We start from the raw sequence: 21495 nt of genomic DNA on the forward strand, positions 1-21495 counted from the left end.
TGCCCTGGGTCATCTTTGGGTCTGTGATGAAATGGGACCACTGCTCTGAGTGACCAAGAGCTATGAAGAAATGCTGAATAGTTGAGTTTGGAGACAGCAGTCTTATTTTCAGTTAGAGCTGGGCAAAACAAACTTCTTAGCTGCAAACCTGATAGCACCAGGCAGCATGGTCCACTGGCAGACTACACGACTGCTGTCACTGCTCACAGCCCCCAGCTGCAGATGAAGGAAACCAATCTTGTTTCTGTTGTGTACCTCCATGCTAAAAATGCATTGCTCCTCATCCGTCTCCAGCACATGGACAAATCGATGGAGGTTTAAGAGACTGATGTAGTTTTGAGGGGGATACAGAAGTGGTCTTTCTGTTCAATGACTTCCTGATAAATCACAAGACCTGCTCAACACTAGGCTTAATGTACAATACTTAATACGGTCAGCTACCGAGCCCTAAACCCATCTCAATGTCTCTGACCTTGACAGACACGAACAATGGGATTTTGTTTTTCTTCCTATCCTTTTCCTTGTTCATCTGTGAACATCTAGTAGTCAAGTTTTTTGTTGTTGTTGTTGTTTTTTTTAATTCAACTCTAATAACACTCCTTCCTGTGCTGCGTAACACAGAATGAACGCAACAGTACTGACACAGGTTGGTGCACTTGTAGGGAAAGGTCACTGTTGCAGCTGCACATTTTGGGCTCATAGGGGCAACAGTAGTAATGGTCCACCTTCTTTCGGGTTGTACTGCAAGGCTCAAAGTAAAGTAGGTGGGGCCAGGTCACAAAGTTTAGTCTTGATGACTAATTGTAACCTGACTGCAAGGAGGAAAAATAAAGTGAGACAGTTTTTACTCACTAAAGGCTGTCATCTATAGATAAAGTAAATAAATAAATAAAAGGAAAGCATGCACTCACCTCATTTGTTTGATCATTGGCGTTCACAAAGAGAGGCTTCCAACCACGTGGGAGGGTAGAGCTGTCGATGGCATAAGCATGGTTCTGAGTCGTGATGACAGCTTGTCCATTCACTGTGTTCAGGACGGGCTGGTTCTGCCCTCTGAAAGAGAAAGGGAAAAGGAAAGGGTCAGAGAACAGCAGTCAGAAGTGCCAGGTGTGACCAAATGCCACAAAATGATAAATCCTAGGAGAAACTTCATTACCCCTCAGTTTGGAGGAGAGCAATTACCCTCAAAAAAGACAGTGCACATCAGGGCAGTTTAATTAAAGGCAAGGACAATGTCAGGACTGAAAAAGTAGTGCTACTGCCATACTAGCTTCTGTTGAGGCAGTTCAGAAGGAAGACACTGCTGCCTGGTGGCCTTTAGTGATGCTGAGATAATCTATTTGGGCCCCGGGAAGCAGAAGAGCTGCTGCACCTGTTGGCCATCTGCATCTTGAATGAAGTAGCTCCAGCTGCTATTCCAGTGATTAGATTCCCCATGCCAATTCCAAACAAAGGCTCTGGACGATTGCTCTCCAGGACCTAAAATGAAAAGGTTTTCAAAAGATACTGGAGTGTCTCTGCTCAGCAATTTCAGCATAAACTATGCTATGTTCCTAGCCCTGCTGCAGTTCCCACACAGCAGCCACATGCAGAAAAACAGTGAATGCAAGACAGCAACTGCCTACAAAGGAAATTTTTCTCCTCTTTTCTGCTTCAGAGGGAAACCTCAGAGCATGGCTTGGTGTCTCAGTCTACTCAAGGGAATAACCAATGACACTTTGCAATAAAGTATAATGTTATTTGAAGGAGGAGTGCTAAAAGATCATGACTGCTCTTTCACAAGGTCACAAAGGTGCTCAAAGAGTACAGGACACATTAAGTCACTGGTAAGGTAATCGTGGCAAGGTCTGTGTAGCCTTATTGTAACTCCTGGTCTAGAGACTTGACTCCCAGTGGGCTGAGGTGAGGAATATCCTAAGAAGCTGAAATGGTTGAATGACATTAGGTTCATAACATGTCAGTGCAACCAACTGTTCCTATTTCAGCCACTTGAAAAAAAAAGGCAAGCACAAAAAACTGGCCTGCTAGCTTTCATATTGTACCTTTCTGACATTCTGAATCACCTCCTGGGCCTTCATGGGATCTCCTGGGCCTCCAGAAATTATGAGCCCATCATACTCCATGCTGGTAAAATCATGGTCCCACGGAACTAAATGTACTTCTGCACCTTGCTGAGAGAAAAAACAAAGGGTAAAACAAGCAATGAGGGGGGCAAAGGAACAAATGGATTTATATTTGGAGGCTGTTCCCATGCTCCCTTTTTCCAGGGGCTGAGGTGGGATTTCAGCCATTCCTTTGCCAGGGAAAATAGCAAGACTATTTTTAATTATGCTCAGATTATTTCCACAAGCCTGGTAGGATTCAGAGCCTTTTCAGCCACCACAGCACTTGCCAAGTCTTTTTGAAATTCACTACTGAGATCACAACTTAGTAATGGAACGTGAAAGAGGGGTGTACACGCATGCAGCGTGCTCGCTTTTATGCACTGCATTCATCCTAACTGCTAACACAGAGCTTCCCTGCCTCTTTCTATGACATGCTAGGAATAGTCTTGCACATCAAAAAAGGCACAAGTCTACTTCCTCACCCCCTCAATATCAAGCACCAAATTTGAAACACTTCACAGATCATATGAATCATCCTACAATAAAAATCACCTGTACTTCATTTTTGGAGGGAAATGGTTACTGGAATTAATGTGTCCAGCTGGAAGGAAGGCTGAGTAAGGCAAGGCTCTTATCAAAGCAAAATGGGAAATAAAGGATATAAAGCAGTGATCTACCTTTACCAGCAGACGGATAACATTGTTCTTCAACCCACAGTCAACGGCTACAATTTTAATTGGGTTCCCTTTGCCATATACCTTGACTTCCTATAAAAAGACAGATCACGTTGTAAATAACACAGGGAAGATAAATAGCAGTAGAACTCTTCAACATGTACCAACTGGTGCTTAACCATCATTTTACAGAGAAATGACCAGAAGTACCACGTACACTAACACTTTCTCCATTTTTTTTTTTTTGTTAAAGTACAAATTATAATATTGTTTCATATCTTGTTGATTACAGCAGTGACAGCAATCCCTAAGGAGTGACTTGTTTCCATAGCTAACGACAAGCTTTTTTTTCCCGTTTCACCTCATTAGCAGTGAAGTAGAAGTCAGTTCTCACAGATCATTACAGCTCAAGAGAACTGCCACATACATGGGGAGAGATTTGATTTTGAAGTGAAATCACCGTGCCGACGTCAGTAGAGCAAGGCTGCTTCACACCAGCTACAGATCCATCCCATTAAATGCTGTCCCATGTTGCCAGTCACAGTAAGTCCAAAGCATAGCAAGGCTGGCTCTATTTTGCAGCACATTTCCAGAGCATCACTGCACTGTACTTGGCAATAAGCACATAAGGCAGCCTTCTTCCTCAAAGCAAACTCTGCTTTTACCTTCAGCAATTCTCAGATCCTGAAAGCTGATATTCAGAAGCATGCTTTATCTAAAGTGTCTTTCCTCTTGTGCAAGCACTTTTATTTATTTACTTACTTATTTTTAAGTGAGCTAAACAGCTCCCTTTTAATCAGCTTCCCTGGCATTCATATTTCACAGCTGGGCCTCTTTATGAAAACGTGCTAAAATCCATGCCCAGTATGCCTTGATGCTGAGTGATGAATTGATTCTTTTCAAGGAGGATTATGACCAGCCAAGAGGATAAAAAAATACCCCCTCTAAAGGGAGCACAAGAATTTTTAACAGAATAGTACAGTTCCTCCCCATGTGTTATCCTAATTCAGCTCTTGTTTGAGTTGCTATCTTCACAAAGGTTGAGGTGAAGAGATTGATATAATGTAAGCAAGAGCATGTCCTGTGTGAAGACATCTCTGACCATCATCAGGAATGAACGCCTGCCATTTCAGGAGCAGAGGTGGAAGAGTCAGGGCACGAGGAACCACCACCCTTCACTGCAAGGTTTCAAGCTGCAGAGCGGGCCAGAGAGAATTGAGGAACAAAACTTCTTGGCGTAATTTTAATCAGCTTCTTCTCAAAACTTCCCCTTGTCCAATTAATTACACTATGATTTGTTAACAGATTTTCTTCAGCAGCAGGACTGAATTTAGTCTCTGCTGTCTCCACAATCCTTCCCTCACTTCTCACACTTGTTCTTCCACTGTACTGCAGAGCACTGACCTCTGCGTCTGACAGAGTATGGCTAGACTGGGAACTGAAGCAGGGAAATGTTAAATTATATTCCTTCTAAAGCCAAAGGATTTCCCTCACGTGCTCACAGCACAGCCTGTAAAGAATGTCCCAGTCTGAGACGATGACATGAGAAGGATGTAAGCCAGCAGGCAGGATGAGGAGAAACCCCTGCTGGCAACAGTGGTGAGAACAAAAAAAGTACACGGGACTGAATGTGTTGATAGAAATGACCTTTTAACTTCAAGTAGTTAAATGTCTTTTGTTTGCTCTGGAACCCTGGCATCAAAATAAATCCCCAAAAAACAAAACACTATCCATTTTTCTAAATTCCCTGCCTTGTATAAGCAACACTGAGTATAGAATCTATCTATTGATGCTGAGGAGAGGAGGAAAAAAGAAAAATAAATAAATAAATCTCTCCAAAATACAATTGATTAGCAGGTCTTAATGTACCCTAATTAACATGAAAACAACCGTTCGGCAACTGACAGATTATTATGACCAGTAATTATCAACACTAAACAGCTTACTACATTGTCAGCTTTATTTGTGACGTTGCTTTTCAACCCGACCAAATGAAGTTATAAACATAACCAGACTACCGAACTCCATTTATCTTATTATATTGCCCTTTTAGAAGCCATTTTCACCACCTTTAGAGTAATTCTGTCTTTATAATCGCAGAGTTAATCATCAGCAACCTTACCTGTTGCTGAGTTACTGCTCAAAATGGCTTCACTGGCATCTTGCAATCATAGATCACAAAGATCTCAACAACTGATATCCTTCTCTGTAGCAACAAGGCCCTGACTCAGAATACAGAAGGCACTGACATAAATTAGTGAGATCCTTGATTTTCTAGGCTGCCTGTGTTGCATAGTGATAACAGGTAACCAGTAACCAGTTCAAATCCAAACCTGAATGATGTTGAGAACACAGACCTCCGAGGTCTAGAAGTTACATACTTTAGAAAAGGACTAGACTGCTTATCCTCAGAGCAAACAGGGAGCAGTTGATATCCAGACTGTACAGATCTGAGACTACAAGTTCTCACCTTTGTTGAAACTTCTGCAATCAAATTCTGCTTATTTGGGTCTGCAAACTCTGTGGGTTGACCTTCAAATTCAATCTTCCCAAGTATTGTGCCCTGTGAAAATACACCAGTAAACAAAGCATAAGCACAGGAGAAACTGCAAACACTGGAGCAAGGTGGTGACAGGCACACAGACTGAGCATCTGTTTAGAGATAGTTTCTTGACAGTTTATAACTATTCTGGCATATTCAGAAGTCTGTGATTCTTTCCTGGTATTAAACATGCTTAGACTTCTTTCATCTGGAGATAAAGCCGTGCCATCAGTAAAATCTCTAAATAGCTTGGTAATCTTTCTAGTATCTAGTGAAAGAGGTCACCTTCCGAGAGGATCTGGATTCAGATACCCAAATAAAATCTGAGAGTAATCCCCAAGGCAGTTTGCAGCTTTTGGTTTCAGACATCCACTGCGAGGTCTTTAGCCATGTACTGTGGACGCTATAAGGCAGCCGAGCTGTAAAGCAAAGCTGTGTGGGAGGCAGGTCATCACAGCTGTTTGATACTTCATCCATTAAAAATAAAAATAACATGGCCTCCAGCAAGCTCTGCACTTCGTTGCTATCACCTCACAGAAGCTATGATATCCTTGATCTAATAGCAGCAAGTCCTACTTCATGTTCTGCTCACTGAAGTTCTCAGTGGAACAATTCTTGTTTTGGTTTTTCCCCTACGCTGGAATAAGTGGGATGAACTTAGGATTAAACCTTTTCCTCAGCATGGAGACAGGGTGTGCAATACAAAGCTTTTCAAGATAGGAAGAGGAAAGTGAAACCGAGGAAGTCTATGTTACGTGACAGCTCTTTTAACACACAACGGTGTCATGACAAAACAGTTTGTCCTGTGAATGCTGAGACTGCCCACGGTTGTTAGTGAAACTTCCCTGAGATACTTCCATGGTTGACCATGCTAGAAGTATCTTTGCCATTTCCTTAAGACAGAAACATGCCATTATTTTGCACTGCCAAATAAGTGTATTACTAAGGGTAAGTTTTAATGACAGCTCTTAACAGTGGCTGACATCCTGCCTCACTTTGAGGTGAGGCTTTACAGTACAGGGCACTCCAGACTGGATTCTGCAGAGCAGAGCTGAAGAAGTCAATAACCACCTTAAAGAAGTAAGGCTCTTGGGAGCCATGCACTGCTGAGTCCCATTTTTCAGCCAGTCCCGTAAAAGCTGATGATAGAACCCTAAAAATCTATGTTCTACCTTGCCTATGGATTACTCAGCCAAATTTATATTTAAAGTTGCTTTAACCATTTGCTGTTCAATTCTTAATTTCTCAAAATGAATCCCTGCTCTCACCCCCAGTTTATAAACAGACATGGAATGAAACATTAAACTGTTTTTTTCCAACATGATCGAGAAATCATGGAGAAAAAGCTACATTATCCACTATCTTACAAGCCATAAACCAATACCATTCAGATGTCAGTATAATGGGCATTAGTGCTCTGTGCTGTTTGAGAAGTTACTGGATAAATGCTGAAAGCGTATTTACTTTGGATGGAAGGAACACTGATCCATTAAATGCTACAACTCAAGAAAGCAGAAAAAATGTGTTGCCATTTTCCATTGCATTAAACTGCACTTGTTTGCGGTCTGTAGGAGCAGGACAAATCCACATCATCCCATAGGAGTTCATTTACAAATAACTCTCTATTCCAGCTGGGTCACTGATATTTTGGTCACGGAATGCACAGGGTTGTGGGCTTAGACTACAGATTGCAGCCTTGTCACCTTAAAAAAAGAGCAGCTTCAAATAACCCATCACAAAAGAGAAGCCTCCAAGACCCAACCATTTGCATTCAGAATGGTTTGATCACTGTTTGAGCAGATGTGAAATGTACCTTAACACTAACTTCCATTTGCTAACATAAGCCTGCTTATGCTTTTCTACTGTTAGCTCTCAGAATCCAGAGAAAAGTAATGAATGTTACAAAAAGTAACAGGTTTTAGTCAGAGAAAACCAGCCTGAATTGGGAATTCAGGTTTGGATAATGTAGGCATTTCTCAAGTCTTGAAGAACAAGAGAATTTCCATCAACCAAAGTTACAGATGTCTATGAATTTGCACGAAATGTCATAATCATTGTAATCTCTGTTATTATCTGAGGGAATAGGTAGTTGACACTCCTTCAGCTTGTGCAGGAACACACCTACATGTAACAGGAAACTCAGAGCGTTTGGAAGAGCAAGGGGATCTGAGCAGCATTTGAAGCCAAGGCAACCCAGCAGTAGCACTGCTACCTCAGGTTTGCTCACTGTTAGAAAAACGTCCCAGCAATGGCAAGGTTGCAACTGGACCTTGGGAAGTGGATCATACCTTGTCACGAATTAATTTAGACAGCATTCTGGTATCAATCCCATACAGAGCAGGCACCTGAAGAAATCACAACAGAGATATGATTGAGATTAAGAAGCTAAGATAGCCGAAGACAACAGCTAGACCACTTTGCCAAGAAGAATATCCCTTGGTTAAAGAACTCTAGATCTTAGCAGCTCTCTTACCAAGGCTACCTCTCTTCTAGTTCTTCACTTTTCCCACTCAGGAAGAGCTTAGCTCTTAGGTTTCTGCGCTAAAAAACACTAAGCAAAAGCTCATGTGGCAAATATTGGTCTCATTTCTGAGCCACGTTTTGCTTTCCTACTGAGCACCTAACCCTCCCAGCCATTATAAGTCAGTGACACTTTGCTGGCACATCCCTGACTCCTACAGTTTCAAGTGAGAGGGCATCCAGCAGCTAACATTTCCTGAGGTTTCCTCTGTGGAAACCACTAGGGGAAGCACTGTAGGAACATTCAGTGCGAGACTGGAATATAACATAACACTAATTGTTCTTAAGAAGCACCAAATATCCCAATTTAATTAACAGCCTATCTGTAAAGATGTTGGAAATACCACAGCACCATGATGAAGAAAAATGGATGAAAAGCCAGAGTAAGAAACACAGAACAAGCCTAGTATAGAGCAGTGAAGACATCTGAGGCATTAACTGACTACACCAGCTCAATGCCAGATGGTCTTTCCTTTGTTCCCAGACACACAGGTCTTTTCTCCGAATGTAGTTACCCCTGGATCTCTCACCTTTTCTTCCTGCAACCACTCTCCTAGACTCTTCACAGCCTGCCAATGACTGTACTCATGGCTGTAATCCAGCACCAGCAAACCTGAAACCTGCAGAGAGAAGAAATGTCATTTTGCACTGATCATTCTGCGCTAGCCCTGTACATTCGTGGCTTCCACTATTCATCCACCGTAAAGCACATCAGAGATAAGACATAATGCCAGATAGATCGGATGCAACTGCCCTTGCAGAACAATAAGACAGCAAAACCTAATTCTTCACAGTGGGAGTACATAGAGCAGGTACCAAGCAAAGGGGTAAAGACATCAGCAGTGTGTTATGATGAGTGTACCTGGGTCATGTGACTTAGAAAACGCACAGAATGATGTTGCTTCCAGACAACCAAAACTACAAACTGTACTGAATAGAGAAAACGGTTCTTGTTAGAAAGAAAATGGAAATGTAAGACAAAATGTTTTATTTTGATCCATTTTTTGTTTAAGAAAGCTTTTCACTTTTTAGTGACATTCCATTTCAAATGTCAACTCCATTTTCCAGTGGAGCTAGATAGCTTATAAAGGAGTAATTTCACCTCAGGGCAGATAAAGCACTTCACTGGTTCTGCAATTACACGGTTTTATTTCATTTTTCAGCACTACCACAACTGCGTGGACACAGACCTGCTGCTAGCCAATGTGCCCTATCACTTAAGAGCAAATACTGGTTCCTGCACTTCTAAGTACAGCCTTCCTCACATAGCTGCCACTTTCCCTGTTTGTGGTTGTACAGGCATACAGAAGAAACAGTCACTGCACACAGAAACTTGCCATTCTCTGTTATTCGTTCTCTCTGCACAACCAGTCAAACACAGATAAATGTGAATCAGAATGGAATGTGGCTGCTAGCACCTCCCTTTGATCAGGTCTTGTGTTGCCACCATTACCTTGATTCCATCGGACTCCATAAACCTCCTGAGGCCTATGTCATCCAGGGCAGCCGTGTCAGGCACTCCACCATTCCCAACAATGGGGTTAGCCAGTGTAAGAATCTGTCCTTTGTAGCTGGGGTCTGTCAAGGCTTCAGTGTATCTAGGTGAAGAAGTAATAAGAGAAAAAGTACATTGGTCTGGAGTTGAGAGGAGAACAAAAGAGCCCGTGAGAAGAAAATATAGGTCAAAAAACAAAAACAGTATATACGTGAAAATATTCTGAGTACAAAAGAAAGCAAATCTGTGAATATGTCTTTGCTAACTGTGGTGAAACATCTGATACAGGGAAAAAGGAAAGGGTTTTGCATTTCATGTTTCAACAAATAAAAGCCCTGGAGCTAGTAGCAAACTCAGACTCCTTAGAACTTAATATTTCATTTGACCCACAGATAACAGGTGGGGCTTGGTCATTCCTTCCATACTCCATGTGGCCAGCACTTTGTCATCACCACCTCCTTGCATGTGGTACATGAACCTGCAAGTCTGTCTCACCTCCAGCCCCAAAAAAGATGAACTGGGTAAATACGATCTCCTTACCCACGCACCTGATTCTGCAGCTTCAAAGCAACGCCCAGCCCTCCCCTTTCTTCTTTATAAGCAAGCATACTGTTGCATATCTGTCTTTCAACACAAAAGTAGCTGTAACTCAGTAATAAATGAAGGCAGCCACTGGAATATTTAGCCAAATGCATCAAGACACTTCAGAATGAACCCGCCCTATAGAAAATATAATTTATTACAGTCATCATTGTTTAAACAATGCATAATTGGCAACTCCAACCATCGACCAGATATCAGCAAGTCACAAGAGACATTTTTATGGAGCGCTGAATTAATCTGCCAGAAGATTAACTGTCAAACACTGGGAAACTCTTCACAAAACCCAGAATGGTTGCAGGCAGATACAGACAACCCAGCACACTGTCCAGCTCTGAGAAATGATGTGTCAAACAAACAATGGCCATGAAGCATTTCCAGGTAGGCTTCTCCTGCTGTTCGTATCTATACTTTCTGCTACAGGTAAACAACCACACAAAGTGCAGTGTGATCACAGAACTGCAGTAAGTGCATGGCATCTGCACATTTAGTCTCTCTCTCTCCTTCCTCTCTTTCTCCTTCTAAGTTAATTGGCTGCGCTTGCAAAAAGCTCTTTGTTAAAGACAAAGCCTACACAATGAACCTTTACACATTATTTGTAATCAGCAGATGAGGACAGAGAGCCACTGGGTTTAGCTGGGTTATGAAGGCACAGCTCTGCAGTAAGTCAAAATGCCCTTTAAGCAGGCACAGTGCCTCGTGGAACAGAGAAGCAGATGGGATCAGGAGCTCCAAAGATGCTGCAAGGTCCAACCCTAGCTGTGCCTGCCCAAATCCCTGCCTGATTTCAGTAAATTCCCATCAATCAGTTCTTTCACTAGAATATCACATGAAACACACACAGGCATACTGGAGGCAAATGCATTTACTGAGCTGATTCAAGCACAGTAACATTTTATGGGTTGTAACTCTTCTCTCTTAATTGCAAAATCTCCTCTCTTCCTTTTTTCCCCCGAATCCAAACAGATGGCAGTAACACAAGGACGTTTTATTTGAGCAAACACTTCTGAAAAGTTCATCTTTATGCTTTTCTAATGAAAATTCAACACTTCTCCGCCAAATCAGTGCTCTCTGCCCTCTGTTCTACAGTAATCTGACATTTTTGCCAGCTGTAGCTACTTCAGACCTGAAAGTTACGCATAAGTAAAGTGCTTCACCTCCCAATCCTCTGACATGAAGGATATGGAAGTCCAGACCAGGAGACAATGTGCAGAGCAGCATATTGATTTTATCAGCAGAACTCACATTGACCCCACTCAATGGCCTAGAAACACCCAGTTCACAGAAAGCAAAGCTCTGAGGCTTAAAGCCAGCCACGACAAAATCACCCCCACAGTGGCCTTTTGCTCCCTGTACTATCTGCTGTGTGCAGTCTGAAAGAGGTCCCAACCCTGGCACTGCACCTCCTTCACACAGGCATTTATCCCTTGTACTGTGTCCATGAAAACCACCACAAGTTGCATCCCATGGGTTGCATCAGATATGTAAGGTGTTATCTCTGTGCTCAGGAGCACAAGAGAGCCAGAGGTTTTCTTTCACTGAACAGCAGTGCCAGGTCTGACAGCAAATCCTGTCACTTCAATCATCTGCAACAATGCTGCAACCTCTTACTCTCTTCTTCTGTAAGTCAATCAAATTCACATTTCAAGCGAGTGCTCTGAAGACACAACTTGGTATTTTGTATGTTCTTGCCACTGCCATATGTTCCCCAGCCCAGAAGAGATCTCTCTTTCCACAGGCATCCTTCCCAAATCATTAGAAAAAGAGCAAACACAGCTTCTGCTGCCACAGTAACATGTGGAGGAAAAATTAATCCATCAGGTCCTCCTTGACTTTTGTGATGTGACAAGATTTATTGCCCATAATCCATCACAGAGAAGAGAACTCTGGTGCCCTCCATCATTCTGATCTATATTAAACAGTTGTTTGTTGGCAGGTATATTAACACAGCAAGTAATTAGTGCTGTCAAAATACTTAAAATAATTGCCTCCTAATGCAAAACTTTGTGAACAGATTCCCCTCCGCTGCAATTAAACATTCTCACCAATGAGATCATTTAAAAACTCATCGGGTGAGTGCTATTTTCTATTTTCTCCAAGGGTGAGTAGAATTTGGAGAAAGCAAGGCAGCTGGGCAAATACTATTATGGAAGGCTGCAGGCAAACCCAGCTATGGATAACTACCAAGGAGGCTCAAGCACCAGCAGCCTCAGAGCTGCCTCACCTGCCTAGGGGCATCTTCCTTTCCTAATCAAAAGCCTCAATCCTCTGGGCAAATTTCCTTTATTCAAACAATTCAACAAAAGCACTCGCAGCCATCCTAAGCCAGCAGCTATTGTCTTCTAGCACCCAAGAGGACACAAAGTTAGGCTCTGAACGAATATGATCCTCTCCTCTACCTGAAAAAGCATAGAGTTCATATACATCCTTAGGTGTGGTATGAGACATCGTGTGCTTAAAACGATGGCCCACAAATGAAAACACAACTTGGGAACCTTGTGACTTAAGAATTTTGCACTTAAAAGCTAAGTTCCATTACCCAGCAGGCTGCAGATGCTTCAGACCTCTATTTAATGTGGACACTGGAGGCAGAACAAAGATTCATTAAACCAAGAATCTTACTATCCCGTTTGTGTGTGCTGATCAGCAGCTCCTCAGCTCTGACTCAGCAGTGGCTGCAGTTCTACAGGAAGATAAGCAGATCTCTACATACCTCACTATCACAGTTAGCTTTATCACATTAAAGTGCTATGATGCAAGAGGACTGCCTGAAGTCATGTTACTAACTAGTTCCCTCTCTGTATTCCTAGAGTACAGTGTTTCCTGTATGGAATGTCATGTGCTTGGATCAGGACACTATGAGCTAGGGAAAAACATCCACAAAAACTAGCCCTTTCATGCTAACAAATCAGTAACCTTCCTTTATCTCACTTGCTTTTACCTTACCCAGAAATACCAGTGTTGAATACGACTTCCCCTGCTGTGGAGGATGGATAGCCAAAAGAATAGCCCTTCATCTTCGTTCCATCTTCAAGCACCAAGTTTGCTGTCTGCACCTAGAGAAAGGCACATGAAGAGACTCAAATACAGAAGGAAAAGGCTTGATGTTTACACACATAACACCTAGGACACCTGCCTTTCATGCCTCATGATGTATGTGTCCCTCTCCCATTCCCACCTGTCAAGGTACCATCTCTTTTGCTAGCCTCCTGTTGTTCTTTTTCTTCTTCATAGTCAGGGAACATTGTGCTCCTGGAGGAGGCAAGGAAGCAAGCAAACCTCAACACAAGCAAAGCATGTGCTCCTATTAATACGGGGTCACCCTGGCTCCTTCCACACCGTATTCTTTTCTTCCACCATGGTGTCCAATATCATAGCTCTATAGGAAAAGAGTTGCCTCCCTCCTCAATGTTTGCTCAAGGCTTGTTGCTGAGTATGCTGAGTATCCAGCCATGAACTTTGACAGATGCTTAACTTCTGTTGCAACTGTACAGCTAAGCCACTAAAAATAGTACATGCTTAGTTGGACTCGTGTCAGAAGACAAAATTCAACATAGAAATCCATCCTGCTGTAGAGGAATTGACATCAGACACTCGTGATCTCAGTTATCTCACAGGCAGGCAAAAACTGTCCTCAAAGAGGTTGATGTCTGACAAGCAGTCTAAATGAAAATCTCCCATAAAACAGCAGCTCATTCATTTAAAATGAAGTGTGTAGAGTTGCAATCAGACATTCAGATCAAAGACAAATGTAATCAAGTATCTCTACTAGACCTTTACAAGCTCTCCAGTTAAAATAAGTTTTGTTATGTATCTACATTAACTGCATCACATATTCACAAGGGCTGCTCAAAAGTAATGCCTCCTGTTTGATGATGTTGGCCCACGATGACAGGAGGTGGATGCTGGTGGTCACTGAGAATTTGCTCTATCAAACAGAGTACCTCTGCTCATTGTATCTGTTGTAGTTTCCAGAGAAACAGAGACATTACTTTTGGAGCAGCCCATGTATATGTGACCCAAGGCAATTCCTCTTCACACAGTGCAGCCCCAGCCAAGCCAAAAGGTTGGACACCCACGACAGATGGGGTTGGGAGCAAGGTCGCCACTGACATACAGGGGAAGACACAGAGTAAGCAAACCTGGAAACAGGTCTGCCAGTGAATTTCAGAGATTAAAAGAATGTGGAGGACCAATCTTTCAAACACCAAGATAGTTCCACTTCTGTAATGCATACACAGAGCACTGACCAGTGCATAAGCCACAACTGTCTGAGCCAGAGGTGTGCCAGCTCTGTCCATCAGCTCTTACCATGGCTTCTTTCCACACTGGCTTGTGTGCACGTGCATGTCCGTGCTCGAGTCGTTTTGTGTTTGTTTTATAGGTTATTTTTGGTTGGTGTGGTTGTTTGTTTTCCAGACATAAGGATTCCTCATACTGAGATATTTTTTACAAGAAGAATCCAGATCAATGTGCAGTAGAAAGGAGCAGGAGAGCTTTCCATTAACAGCATATCAGCTGAGCAGTCGCAGCAAGGAGAAATTTCATTCCCAGCATTGAACATTTTGTAACAATCATGGCAAACATTCATCTGGAGCTCCTCTGCAGTTATAAATACTGAACAAATCAATTACTAATGTACTGCAGAAGACACTAAAAATCAAACTGTGCTGCCAAGTAATTGAATTCTGTGCATCTGGGATGGTTTTAGCCTAGCATTTTTTCCTCATTAATGTCAAGCATCCAGTCATTCTCAAAAGGTTTAGCCATCACTTTCTGAGCCTCCTCACACGATTGGATGGGATATTCAGCAACACCACAGTCGTCTCACAGTACCGATACAGTTTTTGCAGCTATACATGTAACTCAAACAAAAAATCACTGTTTGGTCAGCCTCCTCATCTCCTGAAAGCCTCTCACTACTCCAAGCTCCCATACCATAAAGGGTTTATGAAGCACAGAGGTCACTTGGGTGCCTCGGGCTGAGCACTGGACAACACCTCCTTTCTAAACCTGCTCAAAATCCAGCTCCTGCTACCAACACAGCAGGCTGACTGCAGGAAACAGCTTCTCTCAAGTCTTGGTTTCAGGAGATGGACCCATGGATCTCCCCTCTTCTCTGCCCACTTACTTTGAGTGCATGCAAATATCAACCCCAGTGCAAGCAAGCCCTACCACCTGCTGGTGCAAGCCGGGGTCAGCTCTTGAATCACACAGTCTGGTAGGATCCTCCAGGAAGCAGAGTCCACAACAGTGGAATGACCAGAAAAATTAAAATCCACCTAGCTCCAAAATCCAGTGCAACGACTGTGACCTTGGAGACTCACCCTCAGCATGGTAATTAACGGGAACCTGCAAGTCCTTCCGCACCACGACAGATCTCCCACCCTTCTACACACTGAGCCAGCACAGAAATCACTTCTGTCAAACAGAAGCCCTGTTCAGCTATTAAAGCCCCTACGTGGTGTTGTGCTATTAGAGCCCCTACATGGTGTTCAAGTAATGCAGTGGGATGTCCCTGAGCAACCATAACCTGCTGCAAGTTCGGCTACAGAACGGATAGATGTTCAGATACTTCCTTCCTCTCCTTGATTTATTGTTCTTAATTAAGAGCTTGGTTTGTTTGATGAGCATTCCTGAGGCAATTACTCTTACTTACATTTCCAGCAGAGGTGTTACCACATCCCTCAGCTGCCAGCCTACTTGTCTTTTCAGTTTTGTTCCTAATGTGAAAAGTGATTTATAGGCTATAAAAAAGGCCAATTGGCTCAATCAAGGAGGCTGGAGAGATTTTTATTTGTAAGAACAACAACAACAACAAAAAAGCAAGAAATAAACAAATATCCCAGAGCTGCCACGAGGTCCTTTTATTTCCTCCTCAAACACCAGTGGCTTTAGCTTAGCAGAACTCTTTGTTCACCAGAGGGGCTGCAGAGCTCTAGAAGAGCTCTGAGAAGGATGGAGGTGGCTAACAGAAAGGGAGATGCTGCTGTCAAAGCACTATAGGACTGTGCTTATCTTGTCAGAGGAGCTTGAAGACCTAACTAGTTCACATCCCAGTTCACTTTGCACATGAAGAGAAAGCATAGTGGCAACTGAGAAAAAAAATAGAACTAATAAAACTGGATGAATTTAGTTCCTGCTGGATCTCCTGCTCTAGTAGCCCTTCTTCTGTACAGAACAGATGATGAAGATCTGCCAAATTCCAAAAGATCAGCAGTACAATTTGCTTTCTAAAGAATGACTTCCCTAAACCTCGCACTAGAAAGTGAAACAAGTGATTTTTCCTCCTTCAAACTTGCCTCACAGAGAAACCAGCCAAGGAAGTCAAGTTTTTCCTCTCCAAAGAGTCCCTTCGGCTTCTCTTGGCAAGGCCGAGCTGAGCCCTGACTGCTGGGCTGCAAGAGGACCACGAGTATGCCCAGCACAGAGGACAGGTTGCATGCATGGCACAGACAGCTGGGAGGCACCTTCAGCACAGGCCAGTTTATTTCCCTGTGGCAGGAAGATGGTAAAATGTCTCCTTTCTAAGGCAAGCCATGATCCCATGCAGCACAACAGCCTCTGGCACACTTCTTGGCACACACATCTGGCTGGCTGCTAACAGCCAAAGTATCAGAAGGGCAGAAAAAGCCCAAAGCCAACACATCTCTTGTGCTGCAAAAAGCTTGTGCCAGCACTGTGCTGCATCTGCGCCAAGTAACCAGCAACAAAGGAAGTGTCTTCTCATTGCTAGAAAAACGTTGTCCTGTGACTACTATGCCATCACATGCTGGAAATCCATCTGGACGTTGCTAACTGTGAAACCTTCCTTCGCCAGCCTTTTTTTGTTTGTTTGTTTTTGTTTTTTAGCAGTTCTCCCAATCCTCTCCTTACTGAGCTAGCTATACTGTTACAAGCCACCTATTTACTGCTCATACAACTCTTTACATCCCCTTGTAACTACACTGGCCTCAGATGAGCATTAAAATGATATGAACTTCAAACTGAAGTTTGCCTATTCCTGAACTGCAAAGAACCATGATTATGCCAAAAGCAGTGATGCTAAGTCCCCCTACGGAGAGCCCTCTCAGGTCTCAGATCTGCTCTCTATGCCCCCTTTTAGCCTGGCATGCTCCAGTTCTCCCACAGAATGGAAGGACAGGGTGCAGTATGTCCCCCTATTTCAGACTGCTCATCTACAAAGATGTTTCCTCATATATGCTGAGTTTAAATGGAAAGAAATCAGACTTGAAAGAATAATTACTAGGCATTCTACCAAAACTACCACTCTCTCTTATGCTCTCTAACACTTACCTTATATGTAGATCAGAAATATGTTTTCACAGTATTTTGTTATATTCCCTAAAATAGCCCACTGAGAAAAAGCAATCAAAGGCAACTAAACACTCATTTAAGCCTACAGTAATGCAGGAATGGGATCATTACCTATACTGCCATTAGCCCACACACCTTAATTACCCTGCATTTCACAGTTCCTGCAGACTTCTCACAAATATCCATTACTGTTAATGACAGCTGCAACACCAAATCCAAACCTCCTTGGTCACTTGTGCCACAATTACAGTCAACCACCACACTCATAGGCAGAGCTATGTAATTGGTTGGCCTTTTAGGACTACTTAGCCTTAAATTCTCCCATGGGCCTGCTGCTTTACTGCTTGTATATGTGCATTAGACACTGTTTGACTTCTGCTTCTATATGCATCACAGAGCAAGAGGTGTATGAGCTTGTCACTGCTTTAAAGAAAAGCCCCAAACCAGGAAAGGTTCAAGTTTTTGTATTTCAGATTCTGAATTCAGGCACGCAGGTGGCCCCTGGCAAACGTGACATTAGAAATACGAGCGGAGATCTCAGTGTGAGAGTCACAGCTTCCTAAGTTAAGTGAGGTATCAGCCTTGCTGCTTTCCATGAGTTCAAGCATCCACTCTAGCAGCACAAATTACTATTAAATCTAAATTATCAAGTCCAATACAGAAGCAGCTTTACCCAGAGCCAATGATAAGGCAGAATACATCAATATATATATCAAAATACAACTCCTGGGGCTGGCTGACTACCACCACAGCTAGCCCCTGCACAGACAAAACTGCCACTGGATCCAACACCTGCAGCACACAGTACAGTTTGTAACTGGTCCTGTTGTACACCCTGAAAGTGAGCCCAGCTGTCACCCTTCTGGGGTTTATGTTTGCTATTGCTGGCACTGAGGTTAAAACAGCTCCCAAGGATTTCACATGGTGCTTTTTGATTTATTAGATATGTATGTACTAGGTAGATGCTAGAGCAGCTGGTACTGTAACTCCAACAGTTGGGCAGCAGTTTTGCATGAGCTTCTTAATCAGATACTTCAGTATCATGAGATACAACCTTACAGGTCTGTCACTCTGCATACTATGAATGAGCAACAAAACATGTACATAACACATCAATTTGTCACTTCAGATGTCAAACCCAAACTTGAGATGTTAATCCATCAGAGTAAAAATACATAGGATCCAGTCTGATGTAGATGCCTACCAGAATTACCCTGGGATATGTAAAGAAAGAGACACTGAGCCAGCAATCCTAACCATGGGCTACACAGCTTCACCAGCAGAACATGCTTTCACTGTGGCAGACAGCTGTAAGCACTCTAAGTAGTATAGCAGAAATGACACCCTTAAGTCAGATCTGATTGCAGAGTCTGGATAAATCTGGTGGGAGGAAGATTACTGCTCTGTGCTATGAGACAGTGAACAAGGTAGCAGCTCACACCTGCTGTGTGCTCTCAGGGAGGGAAAGACAGGTCCATTAGCAAGAATGCCAGTCACAACACAGCGTCTAAGTGCGAGTCAGACAAAACTGAACTGAAAACTCATGTGTTGAAAGAAGGGATAAGAACTGTGATGCCTCTGTCCTCATTTGGTTTTTCTCCTCTGCTGTCAATTTTAAGTAATAGGTCTTTTGCAGGAGCCCAGAGAGTGTCCCATAGTTTTTCCCAACACCCACTGAAACATCATTCCTCGGGTTACTAATTTAATTACACTGATGCTCCACAGAGACAAACACGCACGGGTCCCAAAAGGGGACTCCACTTCCACTTCACATGGAAAACCATGTCAAGTGCCTGATGCTGAAACACCTCCAGTGCTACAGAATTCAAACACCGAGTCTGAGCTCACCGAGCAATGCTGCATCCATCCCAGTTGCTCCAGTAAAGCTGGCCAAATGCAACTCTAGTATACAAACAACAGAACAAAGCTGGGGATGGGAACCAAGGGTTCAAGTCCATAAAATGAAAGGATGATGCAGTAATATGTTCACAAAGAGCCATCTGCATCTCTGATTAAATTCAGAGCTAGTTTGTTTTCAATACATTGGAAATGGGTGCTACGTGGACCCAGTGGTGCTTTGAGTGATGTTTGTTTTTAACTATCTAGTTGATTCATGCTGAGTGGACTGAAAGTGCTGCTCTGCTAGCTATCGATCCGACAGAAAGGTGAGATGTTTGTAGAGAAAATGCCACCTAATATTTAACCGAAACCTTGAACTTCCACCTTCTGGTGCTATTTACTCTACAATTCCAGACTACACAAAAAGTGTTTTCTTATCTAACAAAACTGTTTAGCCAAGCAAACCCCTTGCTTCAGGTTCAGACAAATCACCTTCAGATCAGTTTGACATGCTTACGTAAACCCTGTTATCTGCAACAAGCTATCTCTAGGCATGCCAAAACTTCTACTAGACCACAGTAGCTCCCTGTTCGCAGTTACTGTTACCTTGATGCTCAACAACCTGGTACCAGTCCTCCAGAAACTCCAGTGATCAGCAGACACTTTGCAAAACTCCAGTCTGCCTTTCAAAGTCTTCACCACTCTGCAAGCTGTCAAAATTCTTGTCATCTTGATAGTTGCTGAAGTGTCAAGTTTGAAGAAAACAAGTCAAAGCAAAAATCTACTTGTATGTGTTGCTTCAAGATGTGGCATAGGCAATACACTCTTGCAGGTAACAGAAGTAGACAGGCACAGCAGGTGTGCTGGACTGACTTACAGCACTGCCCCTATAGCCTCCCATGTATTCAGCCATTAAAAGTCTCTGGTGCAGCCCCACCTTTCTCCCGCCCCTCCTTGAAGAGGTGCTTGCTTAGGAACCCTTGCAACACTTTGTTTCAGATTGCTCCCTGAGCAATCCATACGGGTTGCAACACAGGCCAGATGCTAGCTTTACCTACTGGAAGACAGCAAAGCTTGCTGAGAAACTGCACCTACAGCAAGGAAGACAGTCCTCACTCCAAAACAAACACCTCACATTTCAGTAAGTGACAAAGAACATTCTTCTCCTAACAGCACGTGACCTGTGCGAATTCAAAGCCTGTGCCTGTTCACAGAGTGATTTCCAGTACTCTCCAACGTGTAAACTGGGATCCACACGTTAGCAAGAGGGACGGATGGTAACTGACTGCTACAAGCATTTCTGTACTAGAAGATGGGAAATGGGATGATGGAGTTGAGCAGAATGCTGCAGACTTTTTATTCTGCGTTTGGAAAATGTACAGTCACTAGCAGTCCCAGCACAGCTCCCAAAGTGCTGTCCTGCCCCGGGGAAATGAAAAGGACATCAATAAGAAAAATAAACCGCTGCAAAAGGAAAACTAAGTGTGGCAAAATTTCAATGGACAACAGCAGAAATAAGATATATTATTCCATAAGCCATATCCTACCTGGCTACAGATCTTTGTAACTCTCACCTATTGCCTGGACACATACTACTCGAAAGGATTTAGGCAACCTTTCTTTAGTCACTGACTGGAACAATTAGGATGTGTTTGTATCCAGTAGTTTGAGATTAGTCTGAGCTGATAGCAATACCATATGAAAATACTTCCTGCACAGCTCATTACAGCACCAAGTTGAACCATGGTGTGTAATGAGGGCACAGTTGTTCTCTGTGACAAAGAACTAATTGGAGAGTTAGGAAAGTATGGGAAAGGGCTGAACCCAACAATGGCAAGAAAGATGGACAGAGATCGTGTGGAGAACAGACTGGGTGTAAAGGACTTCACAGCTTTAGCAAAAGCTCTGCAAGTGTGCAGAGCTGAAAGAAGCAGGTCGGCGATGTTCCCTAGTAACTAGAAGGTGGTTCAGGAAAGGAATTACCATTCTTATTACAAAAAGATACCCAGTAATCATTCTGACTCATAGACGAAGCTTAAGAGAGATGAAAAAGCACAAGGAACTGGGAAATGTATTATTGGTAGCTACTCCTCTGCATGTTTCAATATAGGTTGTACTGTTCCATGTTGGAGATACATGAGAGAGGGGATGTACAAAAAGCAAAGGCACAGTGTGAGTGGACTGCAAAGACCTACACCTTGCACTACATCTTAATATACAAATGCATACAAATGCATTCACACATACAGTTCAGAAGTCAGTTTTCCAAAGTCACAGTTCACACTACGTTGGCTTTATACTGCCACAAATGGCATATGCAGTGTTTGGAAGGTTACAAGAACTAACTTTCATTACAGATATACTGAAGGGCAAATTCTGCACTCCATCTACCTCTACCAACAG

General features: G+C 43.0%; 1 protein-coding gene across 1 annotated transcript in view; it reads right to left on the bottom strand.

The window, feature by feature from the left end:
- Window positions 1–19821, bottom strand: part of CPS1 (carbamoyl-phosphate synthase 1) — an 81873-nt gene extending 62052 nt beyond the window's left edge. The window contains exons 1-10 of the mRNA XM_065751177.1: window positions 19699–19821; window positions 12883–12992; window positions 9295–9439; window positions 8372–8461; window positions 7610–7666; window positions 5250–5342; window positions 2783–2872; window positions 2043–2171; window positions 1373–1479; window positions 912–1053 (exon numbers count right to left, since the gene is read on the bottom strand). Coding sequence (XP_065607249.1) covers window positions 912–1053; window positions 1373–1479; window positions 2043–2171; window positions 2783–2872; window positions 5250–5342; window positions 7610–7666; window positions 8372–8461; window positions 9295–9439; window positions 12883–12992; window positions 19699–19821 — 1086 coding nt within the window. The remainder of the gene's footprint in view (window positions 1–911; window positions 1054–1372; window positions 1480–2042; window positions 2172–2782; window positions 2873–5249; window positions 5343–7609; window positions 7667–8371; window positions 8462–9294; window positions 9440–12882; window positions 12993–19698) is intronic.
- Between the last annotated feature and the right edge of the window lie 1674 nt (window positions 19822–21495).

The sequence above is a fragment of the Cyrtonyx montezumae genome, unplaced genomic scaffold (assembly GCF_038088225.1).
Source record: "Cyrtonyx montezumae isolate F1298 unplaced genomic scaffold, pur_monq_1.0 scaffold_7, whole genome shotgun sequence".
In the NCBI taxonomy this organism is placed as follows: Eukaryota; Metazoa; Chordata; class Aves; order Galliformes; family Odontophoridae; genus Cyrtonyx; species Cyrtonyx montezumae.